Source organism: Panulirus ornatus, chromosome 22 (genome assembly GCF_036320965.1).
Source record: "Panulirus ornatus isolate Po-2019 chromosome 22, ASM3632096v1, whole genome shotgun sequence".
NCBI classification, from domain to species: Eukaryota; Metazoa; Arthropoda; class Malacostraca; order Decapoda; family Palinuridae; genus Panulirus; species Panulirus ornatus.
The window spans coordinates 18837150-18852757 of NC_092245.1; the positions used below are offsets into that span (position 1 = coordinate 18837150).

At 39.2% G+C, this 15608-nt stretch overlaps 1 protein-coding gene across 5 annotated transcripts in view; it reads right to left on the minus strand.

Annotated features, from left to right (window-relative positions):
* The window catches only part of Ubr3 (Ubr3 ubiquitin ligase), a 169377-nt gene that overhangs the window by 103005 nt on the left and 50764 nt on the right, over positions 1-15608 (minus strand). For all 5 annotated transcript variants that reach the window (XM_071676245.1, XM_071676244.1, XM_071676241.1 and 2 more), the window contains exons 4-9: positions 7901-8019; positions 7060-7154; positions 6815-6943; positions 4887-5016; positions 3352-3478; positions 1120-1253 (exon numbers count right to left, since the gene is read on the minus strand). In XM_071676245.1, coding sequence (XP_071532346.1) covers positions 1120-1253; positions 3352-3478; positions 4887-5016; positions 6815-6943; positions 7060-7154; positions 7901-8019 — 734 coding nt within the window. The remainder of the gene's footprint in view (positions 1-1119; positions 1254-3351; positions 3479-4886; positions 5017-6814; positions 6944-7059; positions 7155-7900; positions 8020-15608) is intronic.

Here is a 15608-nt window from a genome sequence, read left to right on the forward strand (position 1 = left end):
CAATATCCATGATTAATGCTGTATCAATTATAAATATCAAATCAAAGGAAAGAACAGCCCAGCACTGGAGATTACCATACTCCTTCCTCACCTGCTTCCCCTACTACACATCAACTTTCACTTTCAGCCTCACTCATGGGGTTGGCAGTTTACTTTTTGAGGAATAATTAATCATTTTTGCTCCCTATATTAGCAAGAAATCAACATTAATGTAAACTTGCTACATTTACTAGTTACAGGTAACTCTGGTGAGTGACTGCCCACTATTTCCAGCTTGGAGTATCTGAATCTTTTTTTATCATTTCCATGTCTAAAAGTTTAGTTTTTTACAAACATCAAATAAATGAAACACCCTGATGACACATAACCCATGCAGCTCATTCTTCATAACTCTAGATTTTCCTGCGGTGACCACTATGCACTTGCACTGCCCTTCGGCAAATTAGTTCAAGCAGTACATAGAAGTAGTAGGTAGGAACATCAAGGCATGATTATTAGGTAGAAACATTAGGTAGAATCAGTAGGTAGGAGAAGTAGATAGAAACAGTCATTACGAACATTAGATAGAAGCCTATGCAAACACTGCATTAGACTTGCAATCTGCCAGTGGCCTGTTAAGGGTGAGGCACAAAAGGCTAAGAAGTGGCACTGGAGTTCTTTAGTTATGGAGACTTCTGCTATGGCCATCTCTTTGAGGGAGTTCCAATTGGAACAGGCATCAGAGAAATATACAGACAGATAGGATAACAGTAAGTGGGTTCAGCAGAGAATGGGTGGAATCCTTACGAATGAATACATAAATTCTGTCAGTCCTCAGGCACCTAAAACTGGGCCACAACAATAATGAATAACCTGACCATTCAATCAACCTCACTGTCACCACCTTCCATGAAAAACTTTACTGCAACCCCATCAACTCACTGCTGCTTTGCCACATTTCATCTTACACAAGGCTTTTCCTCTTCTTTTTTCACCAAACCATTCAAAGGAACTCTCATGCTGCACACCGACTCATCCTAAACACACCACATGTGCCACCTTTTCATCTAAAGCATTCAAGTTCTTCAAAATACTCATATCATCTCTCTTTACTTCTTTAAATATCTATTTTCAACATACCTCATACTCAGTGTCCGGGAGCATGTTCAACAGTAAACATACAAGTTTCTGTGGAAATTCAAATTTAACCGTCCAAAAAACTATTTCATCTAAGAAAGTCTTATGTAACAGAGGACCATTCAGAGTTGCCACATCTGAAAATAAGAGAAAACAAAAATATATCATATCTAGATTATAATAACGTCAAAATCTATCAGAGTGTGTTCAATCATTCTACCAACAAAATATATTTTCATAAAAATCTTAACCTAATAAGCCCTTGAAACTAATCTTCAAAGCCTTACCACATGTCAAACTGGTAACTCAAGGGTATATAATCAAAGACTTTTTACTGGCTTAACCACATAAGCTTCACAATCTACTATTCATCAGTAATTCCACTTCCATCGAGAGGACCAGGTACTCATACATACAGGGTTTTAAATCGTTCACACACAACCTTAAAATATTTGCATTTCTTATAATTCAATTTTGCAAACTATGATCATTCATCTGGTAAGACCAGCATCTCCAGTCATAACATCTCTACATACATAAAGATCATATAGCACTGGTCCTAAAACATTCCCCTTATGTGATATACCCTTAGCCCTCGTAAGCTCTCTCCTAGCATAAATCTATCCCTTCCTCAGTCTAACCCTCCTCATCGTACCATCAAATGTACTACAACATATCTTCTTGACCAACCTTTCATCTACTTTATCATTTCCATCTAATAATGTAGGAGATGGCAGTTAAGTATAATAATGATATAATATAAAATGCATATTAAAAGCTCACTTTCTTCTAACTATAAAATGGATAAGCTGGAGCAATTACTCTTAAGTATTCATTTCATCTAACAAAAAGACAGTTTCATTAAATAAGATTTTTTTCTATAATACGCCACTAGGACCACTAAATGACAAATTCTTATGAGCCATTTACTTAGCCATTAAATACAGGGAACAATCTGATCGCTTGAAACTACATTATGATATTCTAAGAATAACTTGTAAGTTTGAATTCAAATGTGAGTTTTGAAAGCTGTCAAGCTGTAATTAAAATTTGGAATGTTGATTTTACTATTAGTAAACTAATTACAAAACTTATATTTATTTATCTATTTATTATGCTTAATCACTCTCTCCCGCGTCAGTGCCAGGAAACAGAAAAAGAATGGCTCATCCATTCATATAAACATATATATACATAAACGCCCATACACACACATATACATACATACAAAACTATTACAAGAAAAACTCTGAAAAGAAGAAGGGCACCACTCTTACTAGATCAAAACAATATGCTTTTTGAAAACAAAAGTCTTGAAGAAGGAAATATCAGTTCTTTACTGCTAGAAGAGCTCCACGAGTATCTTCAGAGAGGGTTAGGCTCATAAGGAGTTAAATCTATCCAGCTCCTTCCCTCACAAAGATGTGCAGTTTTCACAAGAAAAAAAGCCCTCAACTTTCTCCCATTGAACTCCTTACAGGAGAAAGGATAGATTGATGCTCAACAACCAACCAGCGCAACTGTTTGGACCAATGGCATCATTACCACACCTGATACTGAGGCCAGGCACCAAGCACACACTCATTCTTTTCCTGACTGCTTGCAACTGCCTCTGAAATGCCACAACCAGAGTCAAGAATGAAAAGAAAAAAGAAGTGCTCATGGAGCTGTCTTTGTTAGAGATATGGTCTTTCTTTCTTGCCTTCTTCAAACCTCCATTTCTCACCAACAGATTCCCAAAAGCATCTTGATAACATATTCACATGAAGGAAGCAGGTTTAGAAAAACACCTAAATGGCTAAAAATACCAAAAAGGGAAGAGGAAACACTAAGGAAATATTATCTACAACACGCCTGAGACCTGTGCAGTACCATCATCTACAAAAATTGACCCCATTGCCATACAAGAGAGGTCCACTAAATATAAACTAAAGAAACTTCATCAGATGCCAAAGACCTCTCGTACTAATTTATGCAGAAAGATTTCTTAAGAAGGCAAAATGAACAAAAAACACACATAGAGTCAACCAGCCAGCAATAAAAGCTCATGACCCAGATCATCTCCAACCTCATGATTCACTTCAGCTCCCATGGTTTATCTACTGCTAAGTCCCCTCTCATATAACTTAAGCTTTAAACTTCCTTTAGGTCCTCCCTATTCAAACTTTCAAGCTTAATTCAAAGAAAATACTTATTTCAAGACTATGGAAAAAAATAATAGTGCCAATTTCATACCTTGATATCCTGGAGGTACTTCTCCAAATGGAATACTGTTAAGAGCCTCCTCATATAACGTTCTGCTTTGATTTTGATATTCTGAATTTGAGAGGATAAAGGATGACCGAGTCAATTCGAAATAAACCTGAAACAGTAATACCAGTGAGTTTCCGCAACAAATTTCTGTTCCAAAGAATAAAAAAAAAAAGATGGCATGATATGAGCATCCATATCATAAATAAAGATTCTCTTCAAAATTTTCAAAATGTTGCTACAACCAAGAATGCTCAGAGCATTAGGTAGCTAAAGCAGGGTGTCAAGAAATTTTTGAAGTCCAAAACATGAAAATATTTTTCTTTTTGTTGAAAGTTAATATATCAGCAATGTCACCAAAAATATAAGTTATACAGGAATTTGGTCTTCCTACTTTAAATTGGTAAGACAACTTTGCACATACCATATGCATAAAAGGATCTATTGAATCAAAAGTATGTAACTATAATTCCGAGTCAAAATGTAACTAATGATTGTGAATTGCGACAATTCCTTCCTCCTGGTAAATACAACTACAGTCCCAAGTTGTCAAAAATCAGTCTGTACATCCTATACACTTCAGTGACCCTCCCTAACCACTAAATGGGGCCAAGGTCCTATTAGGTGCTGCCCCAACACACTGGATAGCTAAAAGCTCACAAATAAACAATAACTCGGGTGGCTGACCACTCCTATCTATGCAGAGATTCATTTATCATAATGCAATGATTATGATAATGCTGTACATAATGTTTTTGAATAATGCTAAAAAAATAACACAGCACTTTAATTTTATCCACCTTTTCAATTCATTCACCTTTATCAGTGTTATGTATCATAATGCAAGAATATATATAATGATAATTCACAATGTTCTTTTTGAGTGCTTGTGAGTTGCCAACACTATGCCCATTAATATTCCTCTGAATTTGACTATTCTATTTTTTCATGCCCTTTTCAATTTGCTTTTTATTATGAGTGTAAAGAGCAAGATCTGTTACACTTGGGGAAGTTTATGCCATCCTGTAGGTATCACCAATGAATACTTTATTTTCATTTATCTTCCACTCACCCACTATATCATACAGTTTTGCCTTGGTAAAATAAAAGTAAGAAAAAGGGACCAATTACTATTTCTAAAAAGTGGGGAGGGAGGTGCAGTTTTTTTTTTTTGTGAGGCCATACAACAATGCAATGTGACAGTAACCTGGGTACTCTGAAACTAATGTGCCCAGAGCACTTAGTGAAGCTGTAAATAAAAAAATACATACTGTTTGAGATAGAATAGCCAGCAATATTCATGGTCCAATTAATGAAAATTTCAGAAAAGTGCAGAGCATACTGAATCAGTGTCTGCTGTCAAAAGAGATTATGGGGAAAGCCAGAGGCACAGGCTAATGCACCTAAACAGATGGACTAAGATGCAAAGTGGGTGGCACCTAAATAGAAAGATCAAATGCTATTACCATATATGATCAGATCTTAAAGCTTCAAAGTGACTACAAAACAATGAAACTTACATTTGGATTGCACAAAGACTTTGTCATCGTCTTTCTCATGGCGGCTCCAAGTCGACTTAGATCCTGTAGAAGATCCAAAAACAAAGAGGACTCTTCCATAGCCTCTAACACCTGATCCAATGGTTCTGAACTGTAATTGGAGAAAGAATGGGGTAAGAAGACAAGGTACAGTTTTTATCAAAGATCTTCATACCTCTGTACTATCATCATACAACCCCAGGACCTGCATCTTCAAGGCTGCCCTACAATCAGAAGCAGGTTAATGTTAGTAGGGTTGAGAAAAAGGAATAAATAGTTCAATAAAAGATGTTAAAAAGCAAGAGAGCTATGACAGACATTAATGGGAACTCCAGCCAGCCAGCACTTGTAAGATAATAGAGAGCAAGGAATAAGTACAGCATGACTAGAAAGAAGGAACATAGAAATATGGAAAAGAATATTGAGGACAAAGCAGAAGAAAACCTGGAACTCTTCTCTAAATTCATAAGGAGTAAATCATCAGTTCAAGAGCAGTTAATCAGGCTAAGGGATTTAGAGAGGAGTTGTAGAGGCCTGCCTGGGTACTGGGAAGGTTAGTGACAGATGCATAGTGAGCCAGCACTATAGTGGTTGTCAAGTTGCACTCCTCTGACCCAGGTAGTTGTCTTTTCTTTCTGCTTCACCCACATGGACAGCTGACATTCTGTCCACAAACATGCAATCTTTCCTTGTCACACATAACACCTGAGAACACTTAACTCACACAACTCATTCTTTGTAACTCTTGATTTTCCTGTGGTAAGCAACATGTGCTAGCCCTGCCTTTTGGTAAAATGGTAGAAGAAAAAGACAGTTGTAGTTTTCAGGAGCATTACATTGAAGAAGTAATTTAGAAAATTAGGCAGAAATATTAGGTAAAAGTGGTTGGTGAGAACATTTGGTTGGAGCCATTGGAAACAATGAGCTAGAGTTGCCTTCTGTCAGTGGCCTCTTAAGGGTAAGACACTAAGGCTATGAAATATAAAGCAGAATGGGAGTTCACCAATTATGGAGGCTTTACCATGGCCACCCCCTTGAGGGAGTTCCCAGAGGGGACAGGTATCAGAGACATAGAAAAATATACAGAGCTGTAGAGGATGAAGTACAAATATAGATACTGGGAACTGAATTACAAGTTCAAAGGAGGCATGCAACTATCCAGCATGGTCATTACTGGGTTACTAAGGCTTCAGCTCCAATAACTCATCTTTTATTTGATCACACAACTGAGCCTAAAATGTACAAAGAATTCAAGTTGTGGCAAGAAATTACAAGGCCAAATGAACTGCAATAGCACCCTGCTACATGAGGCATCAACAAATTTCCACAGCACTTAAGGGCTGAATAACATTCTTAAAGTTAACTTATCTAAATATAATGCTTTACTGGTTAATCACTAATTTATGCTCTGAGCTTTTTCATACTTATTCACTAATTCCCTTGTTAATAAAGCAGTGCCAGGAACATACAAAGGCCACATTTGCTCACATCCATTCTCTAGCTGTTATGCAATAAACACTGAAACCAAAGCTCCCTATCCACAACCAAGCCCCACAGACTTTTCCATGGTTTCCCCCAACTGCTTCAAATGCCCTGCTTCAGTCCACTGACAGCACATTGCTCCATTCCAATTCAATCTATCCAATGCACACCTGTCATCCTCCTCTATCTTCATGCACTTGTCACTAGATTTTATAATGAAAAGCTTTTTCAAATGCTCTTTCCTTCTCTTTCCAGCTTCAACTACATCACAATCAAGTAAGTCCCTGTTTCAAAGTTCTACTTAAGTACTGGGAAAAGTTTTAGCCCTTTAGAGATCCTTTAATACCTTTAAAGAGAATTTTGAATCTAGCTATATAAAAAGTTTGAAGTAGCCACTATATATCTTATGAAAATACAAAATTCCATACCTGTGTTCACGACAATGTTGTATAAAACGTAGAAAAATTCTAGGCATAAGCGCATCTGCTATTGCTAAAAGGTCTGGCGGGACTTCTGGCTTGTTTAACTGTGCTTGTGACCCATGTCGGTGACAAAACCTGTACAAAGAACATTTTATTTGAAAAACAAACTCAGTCTCCAGTTTGAATAAAAGATTGCTGAATAAAACAGAACACCTTAATTATTACGAAGAGAATAATACACTTATACATACCCTGATTCTTTCATTACAGCTGCATTACCACAATCACAAGCCCCACCAGCCTGTGAGCGAAACATGTTGAAGTCATGACCCTCGTGATTTCCCTCCTGCAAAAGGTTTAATAAATCATCAAACAATGCATTCATGGAATTAAGATACTTACTGATCAATACCCAATGACAATATTTCTATCAAGCAATACAACAACAATCTATCAAGAAATTATATAGAGCAACATAAAATTCGGTAGGATTAAGAGGTTACCAATAAAGGTCAGTCAAAAATTAAAATTAATCAAAACTAAGTAATAAGTATTATAGTTTTCTACCTATATCCAAAGTATATTTGACAGTCTTTATTCATTTTCGTTCTATTTGTCTATGAAACAATGTGTATGATATACAATGGTTTCAGAAGCTCTTTTACTGTCAGATATATGATGTGTCCCTCCTAATGGCATAATATATGCACATCTCTCATGCAATAATGTTAGTTTCCAATATGAATTCCATACTTTACCTCTATACACATAATTTACATAAATCTACATATCTACCAACATTTTCTTTGCAGGCTGGACATCATAAATATGATGGAATATTCTCTACAGCATTTTGATGGTTACAGGAGAGCTGCTTTGGTGAAAAAATGTAGGCAAAGTATGTGGAAACATCAACTTCATCACCAGTAGTTCTTTCTCAACTCACTATTCTACTACTTACAATGCATAGGATTTTCAAATGTCCCAGATCATATACAGCATACTTGCTGTCAACTTCTGGAGGTGTTCTATACCATACACAGCACATCAGCAGTCCATGGAAAAAAAAAATACCAGTACAAAAATACTTACCTGAAAACACTGAGCACACAGACTCATACATGGTGAAATGCCACAAGTTCGACACCGATATGCAACGAAGTTGGCAGTCCAAACAAGCCCACAAGTTGTTGCATTGTCATACCGACGAACTGTAAGAAAGAAATAAAAAATACAATATTGATGCCCAACCAGATTAAACCTAAAAAAAGAAAAGGGCAAAACCTTGTCAATTTCTTATATTTCCCTATGAAAAGTTTATCATCCATTGTAAATACAGTAATAATAAACATGTGATCATTACATCCATTACAATTTCCATACAACCCCAGGATCTCTTATTCAGGGGCTCCTGCAGCTTCAAGGCTGAACCACACTCAAGGATAGGAGGACCCCTTTGAAGTGAAAAGGCTCTTTGATGAGACTGGACTTTGTTTCATCAACTATGTTGATACATTCATTAAAGGTGACCTTTCATACATGGTATAACCTCAAGCAGTAAAACCTTACAGAATGTACATTCATAACGACCACTTCTGAGTAATTACTTTACCTGATCTCCAAGAACATTTACAGCATTTTTTTTTTTCTTGAGACTGTATCATGAATACCAACAACCAATATGTAAAATTATGACAACAAAAACCAACACTACTCAGATTTGAAGCCCTTCCTGCCTCAACAATGATGAACAGAGGAATTGATGCACATTTCCTGTGCATCATAAGAGGTAGCTAATACACAAAATCAGGATGCAGGAAACCCTCTTCTTAATGCTGGGGACCGAATCTTGGTGTTATGGATTCTGAACACCAGAGATAGTGATATGGCAACTAAGGATATATTGGGGAAGTATGGGGTCCCTGATATAAAGGAAAATGGAGAAGAGCTAGTTGAGTTATGAGCTGAAAGATGATTGGTGATTTGGCATGCTTGGTTAATAAAGAAAAAAAAGCATTTGTAAACATGTGTGAGCAGGAATGGAGTCAATGGGCATTACTAGATTATACTCTAACTGACAGGCATGCAAAGAAGTTGCTGGATGTGAGTGACTAAGCTGAAAGGGGACTGCAGGTGGGATGTATGAGTATTTACAGGTGGAGGAAAGTATGAAAGTTTGAAGTGGTTATTCAAGAGGAAATGACAAATGTGTGAAAGAAGTGGTGAGCTAGGAAAAAAAGCTTACATACAGATACCCAAAAACAATGAGTGAAGATGTGTAAATGAAATTTGGGAAATGGGAAAGGAGTGGATTGTAATTATGGAAGCAGTGCTTATGTGTGCAGATGACGTGTGTGGCATGTTATCATCGAAGTAAGGAAAGAGAATGGAGGGATGAATCTAAACTACTGGAAAAAGGAAAAATTGTACCTGCAGGGAAGGAGTGCAAGTAATTGGGAGGAGTACATGAGAAAGCAGAAAAGTACAAGCCTTGCTTCTCATGATTTTAACATAATTTACGTAATCAAGTATGACTGATTTATATACATAGATCTTGCCAAAGTAACAACAACAACTCTTCGAGCACAAGCCCTCTTCCCTTTGTCTCTTCCACTCTTCTCCATCCATCCTTTGTGATCTAGCCATAAAGGTCAACACTTAGGCAGAAATAACCCGGAGATCCTTAACAAGGCGAAGGGGGCACATGGTGTCACCGCAAGAGTCTCGACTGCCGGTGCTCACAACCGCATCTCTACCTTAAACCGGCAGTCGACCTCTTCTCCTCACACACGCTCACACACACACAAGGGTACTTGCTAATGCCCTACGACTAAAACATATCTATAATGACAAAGCATTAGTCGTACAATGCGTACATTACTCATAAACAAATTGTAACAAAGGTTCGTTGAAAGGTTACCTAAAGCTACGTCTGTCAATCCCGGAGGACTCTGTTATTTGCCTCGGCACCTTAAAAACTGCACTACTTCAACTGTCAACCGAGGGCAACTGATCTAACCAGCCCTAAGTACAAGATTCAACTGCAAGACGCAAAGAGCTATTCAAATACCTGGCTATGTAAAGAGTTGGGATAGCGGCGGCTGGTTAATCCACAACGCTGCCAGCAATCCTCCCCCCCCCCCTTCCCCAACCGCCCGTCACCTGAATGAATAGCGTCCATGACCTTTGCCCACCACAAGGAAAATAACTTGTAGTTCCCCACAATCAAGGGCGTGTAGCGCCTACTAATCTAAAAAAAATACCTTCAAATATGACTAACATAGTCCTACCTCCGTCGAAACCGTCACCCACAAATACGTACAGAACTATGATTACAAACACTAGCCCATAAAAACGCTTCAAAGTAAATGTGCATTTGGAACGATATTCAAGTTAACAATATACTTACAAATTCAAATGGAATATCACAACCAATGTAACTTCAACTTTCTGCTACGATGGCATAAACACGCACAAGATATGTAACTTTGGAAATTAATATTATCTCTTCTAATTTAGAATCGACTTTCCATTCAAACTTAAGATGTAAAAATTACACAATGTCCTGGTGCAATCTAGGAGTAATCCGCTGTCGTCATTCTAGATGTACTGACGGAGATGTCAGCCTTCAATTATAACCTGTCATCACAATTATAACAGGCTGCTGACACCCGGATACATCGCGTTTGTCCGGGTTGGTTGGTTGGTTGGTGCGGGGACGGCACCACCATTCGTCTTTTTAGTTCGTGAAACATTCTACAACGGCTCATAACGCGAGTTTCCAATATATAAGTCTTTCCATCTATCGCCGCATACACAAGCATAACGAAACTGTAAAATACGCCAAGAAATGCTTCCTTTGAAGGCTGGAGACGACGGGCCGCCAGTCACCCCGAGGCCAGGCAGGTGACTCAGTCCCCAAACCCCAAAGTATTCGTGTGTCGTCCAGATAGGATGAAATATTAACCTCAGGCACAATTCCAGCTCAAGCTTGACTCCTGGCGAGGTGTTCATTACTGCACAACACAATAACGATGATTTCTACATATTTACTAATCATTCTAACACTTTTAGTCCCTTAAAAGAAAAATAAATGTGTGCGCATGTCTGTTTAACTGTTGCTGTAATTTACACTAATGACCAATAGAAACGACCTCTTTCCTAAAGCAACGACGCATGTTTATATGATCAATATCTGTTATTTGAGCAAAAGTGTATGAGTTTGTTTCACAAACAGTATACGAGGGAAAAAAGTAAGCGATGGTATCTTGTTGGTCAAAGTTCATCTCAATCTTGTCCTAGAAAAATGTAGTAAATGATGATCGTCCCAAGTTTCGCGGAAATTTAAGATAAGCTTCACGAAGGAAAGAAAAAAAGGGTAAGGTTAGTTCACTGGCCCCCTACACACAGGAGTAAGATGAAACACCAAGACGAGTTAACAGAAACGAGAGAGAGAGAGAGAGAGAGAGAGAGAGAGAGAGAGAGAGAGAGAGAGAGAGAGAGAGAGAGAGAGAGAGAGATCTAGCATATCATTGCATTGAAGGGATAATCCGTTTCCAGGTGTTTACCTTGTGTTGTCTTTAAAGGTATATTGTTAACCCCCAGAGTTCGGGCCGACTCCAAGCAACTGAGGTGGGTGGTCGCTGGTCGACCAAACTATAGGAGGCAGCGGCCCCTCCACAGCCTGGTAGATCTAGCACACTTTGTAAATAAATACTTAGCCAGAACCCTTTCAAGTTTTCCCCACTGTATGCTCTAGCGTTTCTCATGGCTGAAAGCAGCGCGTTCAACGAACTGCCTTGAGACCCGGATGTACAAAGTGTTTTGTTTACTTGTGCTAAGAGCGCATTTTCCCTTCAGCGGTAATAGCTTAGAGTTAACCATAACTGTTGTGCCAATAGGAACCATTTCTAAGCGTTGGTTGGGAGCCATACCTTTCAGGATGTTTTAAGTGTAAATTACGATGTACTACAGATCACCAGGTATCCAACTTTCCCGTATGCAATACAAAGAATACAGCCTCACTTATAAAAGTCTTTCCCAGTAGTTTGGATCCTTAGAAGCGTCAATTTGGGCAAAAAAAAAAAAAAATCTTTGGACACCAACTCTACAACTTCGCCCGCTATAAAGGATAATAGCATACTGCAGTATTCTATACATGAGAGTATAATTACCTAGAGGAGCGCCATTATTGGTTTATCCTGGTGTCTCAAAGATCTGCAAAATCCAGCTTACCACATTTCTGCCCTAAGTGACTTGATTGATCTCGTGGACTTGGTAAAGCGCCACAACCCAATGGGGGAAAATCAAAGCTTAAAACTGTGTAAATAGAATAATACATTTTGGATCTCTATTAAATGTTAATTAATCTGTTTACCCATCAACATTATTGACTAAAAACATCTACACTACTTAAAAGTTCTTCCAGTTATTTTATGAGTCACATCCGACTCTTGACAAACTTAATTTTCGGCACTCCGTTGGTGCATGTTCTACGGCGATACTGCAAGCGCGGGTAGCACATACTGGAGCAGGGCTCCTTTCCATTTAGTGTCAAAGGACCAATACAGTTTGAAAAATTCTCAGTCAACACAGAAGTGTCTTAAAATGGCGATTCCTGCTGAAACCGGAAGCTCCCCATATATATATATATATATATATATATATATATATATATATATATGTATATATATATATGCTACTGGATTCAACTTGCTCGAGGCTATAGTGCGAGTAAAAAAAAAAATCTCATAAGAAGTACGATCTTATTTGAGAACTTCTCACACCAAAGGACTCCACACTTCACTGCTTCTGTAATTAGCGCAGCCTTGGATCACAGTAGCCTCAGGGGGAAAAAAGTCTTAGGTAACATTAGGAATTTCCCGTAGAATGAGTTCCTCGAGCAATTATATACATAAGCGTACATCATATACCATTTTCTAGCTGGTATCTTGTTTTACTCTGATGTCATGGGCTAAATTCATGTATGTGGGGAGGAGGTGGGGCGAGGTCAGTGACTTGGGGAAGTTCAAGCCACATCGTCATCCCCCCCCCCAAACACTACCTTAACCACAGGTCTCAATCTCCATACAGGAGCCGGTGTGTGGTGCAGGTATTCCCCCTCAGGTGTTGCGACAGGCTCAGGATGGCGGCGGCAGCACAGACGCCGGAGGTCATGACCCATGGCTAGTGTGGTTGCTGGCTCCTGTAAGTACTGCCCACGCCACTCCTACGTCTCCCACACCGCACTACATTCACTCGACAGAAAAAGGCAAACATACTCAAACATCTAAAAATCTAGAAAAAAAAAAAAAGCACCGAGCCCAAGGAGATATGATGCAAGTTTTCAAAATACTAAATAATTAATTATGTTCGAAATTTTCCTTGAGAGATTCAGCGACCAGGAATAAGAGCATCATGGACAAAGATCTTACTTTGGTATAGACGTAGAACATTGGTATACACCACTCCAGGTTCCAATGCAAAGACTACACCTTCAAATGAAGGCTACCCAAATACGTTATCAATACCTAATATCAGTAAATGCCGTAGCTGAAAATTAAATAAATGAGTTCATTTTATAAATACATAACCCCTTTTTCATCAATTTCAAGTCTGAGCCTCCAGTTCAAAACTTCCCATAAAACTTCCACGGCAGTACTCTCTCCACACTACATGGTAGCTATCCTTCTCAGCTATTTACCTGCCGGCTATTATGGCGGACGGAGTAGTGGGCGGGATGGTGCCTTCTCCTTTACAATCCTGCTTGGACCATAAATAAGATTATGACCTCAGTACATTACTACTGTTCTCCAGCAGATACCATCACGGACCATCAGGTTTCCGGGTACCTGTTCCTACCATGTAATGCCACACCATTCCTACCTTAACACAATATCTTCATTCACTCTGCAACAGCAGTACTGCCCTCGCCACCCGTACTCCTTCCTCCTCACACAACACACATACACATCTATAAAAACTATCTGCAAATCACCTCATCAATAATAACCACCTGCCCAGTGTAAGATGGCAGTAGCCAGCGGACCAGCTCCTCTGGCAAGCCATTCACCCAGTACTAACCCATATAACAGTTGTTACAGATATTACAGATATTTCCAGTATACATAAAGAAAGAAAACAATCCATAAAGCATTACCACTAACCATGCGTTATTATCATAAGTATATAAAAAAAAAAATCGAGAAATGCATTGCTGAACAACTGAATCAGGCAAGACGATTTTTACAAACAGAAATGGTCTGTGCTCTCTCTAGTACTTTATTCTAATGATGAAGACTGGTTGGCAACATCAACCTTCGTTATATCTTATCGTATACATCAACAATGGTTCACATCCAAGCACTTATTCCATGTCTTCACACACACACACACACACACACACACACAACCTCATGAAGCTCCACCGGACTAAGTCTCGATCTTGTTCTTCCAGTCGATCCTTAATGATAGCCTATCAAGTATGGGGACCGACCGCGAGCAACAACGGTTTGAACAAAAAGGCTCCTCTACGTTTATATAATTTTTTAGTTAACTGTTTCTTGTTCTTCGCCTCGCCAGGTTACGGGGTGTTCACGTTACCTTTACCTTAAAGGAGGTAACGTGTGGCTGCAGGGGTCAGGCGGCGGCATCGAGGGCGAGGCCAGGGTCAGAAGCGGCCATCCGGCTGTCGCCCAGGAAAAAAAATTATTCCTGGCTCCGGCGCACTGCAACCGTACGCTGGTCCCACCTCGAGTCAACCTCGACTCAGTTATAAATCACTCCATCTCTTCGCTACGATCTATTCCCAAGTGGGTCAATAATTACTTTCGTCCAATTTTTTATTGGGCCAAGTGTGCGCGTTTATCTAGAGGACCAACTATGCGTGGTTGTAATAGGTCTGAAGTTCCTAGTGTCGGAGTTGACCTGCAGTATGGGAGCTGCCGTCTGGTGGGCCGCAGGTTCACACACATTACCTTACCTGCTCCCCGCCACCACCACCACCTACCAAGCTCCGTGATCTCCAACACATGGCTATTATATCCTGAGGTAGAGCCTTGGGTCATGAAGACTCAAACCAACGTTCGTTAGTCCAATGGGGGGTTTCATCTTAACGACCACACCAAAGGCTAAAGCATTTATCCGTTTAAGGTAGACAGATGGAGCATAATTGAGCCCTAAGGTGTAGAGGAATCTGGATGGGATGAAAGTAACACTTGATGCTCATATTACTTTATCTTTCGCTAATTTTATAAGTGGTCTGCAAAGAGTTCCTTCTTCCTTTTATTCTCACTTTTATCACACTATTTTGTAATTTCATCACACTATTCTATGAGTTTCTGATAGCTTCTACTATGGCAAACAGCCTCGAAAGGACCCGCTGGTCTGTTGTTATTTGAATTCCAGTATTCTAAAGAGGACAACCGCTGGAAGCAGTTTTGGATACATTCACTGCACACGGTACTTCACGTTCATGCTGCGTGTAACACACTCATGTCAGTTTTCCTTCACTCATTCCCAATTCCCTTGCAGATTCTATCTTCTGCTTCTGGGAAAGGTCGTGAAGCATGTGAGGAGGTCTCCCCCAGTCACTGTGTATGTACGAGATCGTTGCACACGATCCATGTCACTTCCCTCCTCCCACCGAAATACAGATGAACATCCGAACTGTTCCTACTTTCACCTTTCCATTCACGGACTCGAAGTCATTTTACTGAAAATACTTTCAAAACTAACGAAGGGCAATCTACTGTATTTTCACTGATACGGTGGATCTTGATTGTTAAATCTGCCAAGCTCT